At 40.0% G+C, this 4894-nt stretch overlaps 1 protein-coding gene across 2 annotated transcripts in view; it reads left to right on the forward strand.

Moving 5' to 3' along the window:
* The window catches only part of CDC23 (cell division cycle 23), a 33059-nt gene that overhangs the window by 13929 nt on the left and 14236 nt on the right, over nt 1-4894 (forward strand). For both annotated transcript variants that reach the window (XM_023516046.1, XM_003782161.3), the window contains exons 7-9: nt 488-665; nt 751-848; nt 997-1078. In XM_023516046.1, the coding sequence (XP_023371814.1) occupies nt 488-665; nt 751-848; nt 997-1078 (358 nt within the window). The remainder of the gene's footprint in view (nt 1-487; nt 666-750; nt 849-996; nt 1079-4894) is intronic.

Here is a 4894-nt window from a genome sequence, read left to right on the forward strand (position 1 = left end):
CCTCCAAACTTAATAGCACTCGTGTCATCATGCCATTCTCTTGCTAAAACGTTGCAGATGTTTCCTATTACATCCCACTTTCTGTTGCACTGCAATACCTGTCCTATTGAGTCATTTTTTCCACTGTTCCCAGTACATATTCTCTCCTCAAAACAAGCTAGTTTCCTCATTTTACCCACACTCATCATGACTGTCTTTCGTCTCTACTTAAATTTTTGCCCTTGCCTAGAATATTGTCTTCTTTCTCTTCCTTTCCCTTTCTATTCAATTTCTATCTGTCGCCTAAGATTCACCTTAGTTCTTCCTTTTCTTTGAACCCTTTTCTAACTAGGCTGTTCCTCCTAATTATGTTTGTAAGTGTGTTCATTACTGGTACTCTAATAAAATTTTAGTGATAAATTCTTTTAGGTAATAAAGATAGTTCCTGGATGTATGTTTGGGAGATGTCAAATTATATTAAGTGTGTTCCTCTCTCTCCTGTTGATAGCTGAAGTTCCTGTCTTTGCCAGATACCTGGATGAAAGAGTTTTTTCTGGCTCATATATACACAGAATTGCAGTTGATAGAGGAGGCCCTGCAAAAGTATCAGAATCTCATTGATGTGGGCTTCTCTAAGAGCTCATATATTGTTTCTCAAATTGCAGTTGCCTATCACAATATCAGAGGTGAGTGAATAAGGACAATGAAATACCATCAGATCCTGAGAGATACATTGTGTTGTTTTCTGAACTGTTTTTCTTCTTTCTGTAGATATTGACAAAGCCCTCTCCATTTTTAATGAGTTAAGGAAACAAGACCCTTACAGGATTGAAAATATGGACACATTCTCCAACCTCCTTTATGTTAGGGTGAGCTGATCTCCTTTCTTGGATTTGATGAAGCTCTTTTGTGCTTTAATCTCCTAGGTTGAATTGACTCTCAGTTGTGTTATTTATAGAAAAAGTAACTTAAGGGGCTCTTTTTTGTGTGCTTATGTCATCTTTCTCTTTCTTTCAGAGCATGAAATCAGAGTTGAGTTATCTGGCTCATAACCTCTGTGAGATTGATAAATACCGTGTGGAAACATGCTGTGTAATTGGTAAGAGTTAACTATCTTTTTTCTTTTAAGATTTGTCCTTTTATTATAAGTAACATAAATGTGAAAATAACAATATTAAGCTGTCAAAGGTTACAGAATTACATAACATAGAGTGTGAAAGCCCACTGTAAACATACCCCAAAAATTGTTTGGTGAGCATGATTGCAGAATATTTTTCTGTGCAAATATTAAAAATATGTGTATTTGTGTTTGTGAGTTGTACACTTGCAAAATCTATATCATTATACATACTGCTTTAAAACATTATTTCAACTTAATTATATATCTTTACCATTTTTTCACGTTAGTACTTTTTTTGTTGTTGTTATTTGAGACAGAGTCTTAAGCTGTTGCCCTTTGTAGTTGAGTGCTGTGGAGTTACAGCTCATGGCAACCTCAAATTCTTGGGCTTAAGTGATTCTCTTGCCTCAGCCTCCCAAGTAGCTGGGAGCCTGCCACAATGCTTAGCTATTTTTTTTTTGTTGCAGTTGTCATTGTTGCTTAGCTGGCCCAGGCTGGGTTTGAACCCACTAACCTTGGTGTATGTGGCTGGTGCCTTAACCACTGTGCTTTAGGCACTGGGCCCCATGTTAGTACATTTTAATTTGTGGGTTTTTTGTGTGTGTGTTTTTAATTTTAATGTAGTTAGTACATTTTAATTTTGTGGGGGGTTTTTGAGACAGAGTCTCACTTTATTGCCCCCGTAGAGAGCCCTGGTGTCATAGCTCATAGCAACCTCAAATTCTTGGGCTTAAACAATTCTTTTGTCTAAGCCTTCTAAGCAGCTGGGACTATAGGCGCCCATCACAACACTGGGCTATTTTTAGAGATGGGGTTCTCGCCAAAGTTCAGGCTGGTCTCAAACTTGTGAGCTCAGGCGATCCACTCACCTTGGCCTCCCAAAGTGCTGGGATTATAGGTGTGAGCCACCACGCCCAGCTAATTTCTGTTCTTTTTGATGATTATCTAGAATTTTTTGGTGTACTATCATTTTTATGTAATCATTTTCTGTTAATATTAGATAAGTTGTAACCAGTGTTTGTTAATGTAAGTATTGTTACAGGAAATATCTTTGTACGTGTATACATATGTGCATATATATATATATATATATTTATTTTTATTTTTATTTTTATTTTTTTTGCAGTTTTTGGCCAGGGCTGGGTTTGAACCCTCCACCTCCAGCGTATGGGGCTGGTACCTTACTTCTTTGAGCCACAGGCGCTGCCCTGTGTATATATTTTTTGAGATAGAGTCTCACTTTGTCACCCTCAGTAGAGTGCTGTGGCATCATAGCTCACAACAACCTTTAACTCTTAGACTCAATCAATTCTCTTGCCTCAGTCTCCTGAGTAGCTGGAACTACAGGTGTCTGCTACAAGGCCTAGCTATTTTTAGAGGTGGGGTTTCACTCTGGCTCAGGCTGGTCTTGAACCTGTGAGCTCAGGCCAGGTGTCCTCAAACTATGGTCCGCAGGCCACGTGCAGCCTGCCTAGGACATTTATCTGGCCTGCTGGGTGTTTTTGCCACTGCTACCTGTCCTGCTTAGTAGCCAACTCGTCCTGGGGCCCGCAGTCTGACCCTCCAACAGTCTGAGGGACAGTAAACTGGCCCCCTGTTTAAAAAGTTTGAAGACCCCTGGTTCAGGCAGTCCACCTGCCTTGTTCTCCCAGAGTGCTGGAATTACAGGTGTGAGCCACTGTGCCTGGCCTTATATTCTTGCAAATGTATGTAATTATTTCTATGTAATAAATTATCAGCAGTGAAAGGCTGGATCAAAGGTGTGTATGTTTTGTACTTTAATGTAGCTAAAAAGCTTTTAAGAATTTCTGATCCTATGAAAAGAAATGAGAGTGCCTTTTTCCTTATATTGGGGTATCTCAATCTGAGGCTGGATAATTTTGTTGTTGTCGTTGAGTGCTATCATATGCATTGTTAAATGTTTGCAGTATTCCTGGCCTCTAATTACTAGATGGCAGTAACCTTCTTCCCCTAATTGTTAACAAACCAAAAATATGCTTTGACATTGCCAAATGTCCTTTGGAGATCAGAATCATCCTTGATTGAGAACATGGCCTTATATTCTTGGGGATGCTCTGTGGCCTGATAATCAGTTATAGATAGGTGAGTGACCAATCCTGTATAAAATCAGCTATGATTTAATGAAAAAAAAAAAATTAAGGTGAGGGAATGGGAAAGGGAAAAAAGTTAAACTGAATTCCGAGATTAATTTGTCATAATAAAAAGAGGTAAACTTTAAATAAAAAATAAATAAGTAAGTTTGGTTGATTGTGATTGAAAGCTTAGGTTCCATGGTAACTAAAAGGAGATATCTGTTCTTGGGTCTTTGGTCACATTACATGGAGATCATACATTTGTATCTTTCTAGCTTACTAGGTCAAGATGAAATTTTTTCTTTTTCCTTGAGATAGAATCTCTGTTGGCCAGGCTAGAGTGCCAACAGTCTAATTCACAGTAATCTCAAATTCCTGGGTTCAAGCAATTCTCCTGCCTTAACCTCCTGAGTAGCTGAGACTACTGGCCCGTTCCACCATGCCCTGCTAATTTTCTTGTTTAAGTAGAGATAGGGTCTTGCTTTGCTTAGGATGATTTTGAACTCCTGACCTTAAGCAATATTCTCCCCTCAGCTTCCCAGAGAGCTAGGACTATAGGTGTGAGCCACCATAGCTGGCCTAGGATGGAATTTTAATTCATTAATCATGCAGTAAGTATTTTTAGCCCTTGAAGTTATCTTATAATATAGGAAGTAAGCATTAACAAAAAATGTAGGAACACAGATAAATAGAGAACAAATTATCTTTCCAGTGTCAGAGCATTATGAATAAACTATAACATCCATTATAGTGAGGGTGGAGCTCCAGTTTATTCAGAAAACATGTCTTTAGCATCTTCTGTGTGCTGGCACTGTGCTTTGTGTAGTAGTTATCTTTTTTTTTCTTTTCACTATATTGCTCTGGGTAGAGTGCCATGGTGTCACAGCTCACAGCAAACTCAGTCTTGGGCTTAAGCCATTCTCTTGCCTCAGCCTCCCAAGTAGCTTAGACTATAGGCACCAGCCACAACGCCCGGCTTTTTTTTTTATGATTACAGCTGCCATTGTTGCTTGGCAGGCCCGAGCTGGATTCAAACCTGCCAGCTCCAGTGTATGTGGCTGGTGCCCTAGCTGCTGAGCTACTGGCACTGAGCCAGTAGTTATCTATTTTGATTGGCCATTGAAGACCAGTATAATTGAATTATGGCAACTATAATTCTTTGGGTTGATTGTTATCATTGAGGTAAACCAGGATGTTAACATATTTCCTTAAGGAAACATACAGGAGAGGTAACTAATCCAGTCTGAGATTAGAGAAGCCTTCTTTTTCTTTCTTTCTTTTAATTAATTTATTTTATTTATTTCTTTATTTTGAGACAGTCTTAGTATGTTGCCCTCAGTAGAGTGCCATAGCGTCACAGCTCAAAGCAACCTCAAACTCTTGGGCTTAAGCAATTCTCTTGCCTCAGCCTCCCAAGTAGCTGGGACTACCACCTACTACCACCTCAGCCTCCCAAGTAGCTGGGACTACCACCTACTACCACCTCAGCCTCCCAAGTAGCTGGGACTACCACCTACTCTCTTGCCTCAGCCTCCCAAGTAGCTGGGACTACCACCTACTTGCCTCAGCCTCCCAAGTAGCTGGGACTACCACCTACTCTCTTGCCTCAGCCTCCCAAGTAGCTGGGACTACCACCTACTCTCTTGCCTCAGCCTCCCAAGTAGCTGGGACTACCACCTACTCTCTTGCCCCAGCCTCCCAA

The sequence above is a fragment of the Otolemur garnettii genome, unplaced genomic scaffold (assembly GCF_000181295.1).
Source record: "Otolemur garnettii isolate 467f Iridium unplaced genomic scaffold, OtoGar3 scaffold00003, whole genome shotgun sequence".
Lineage (NCBI taxonomy): Eukaryota > Metazoa > Chordata > Mammalia > Primates > Galagidae > Otolemur > Otolemur garnettii.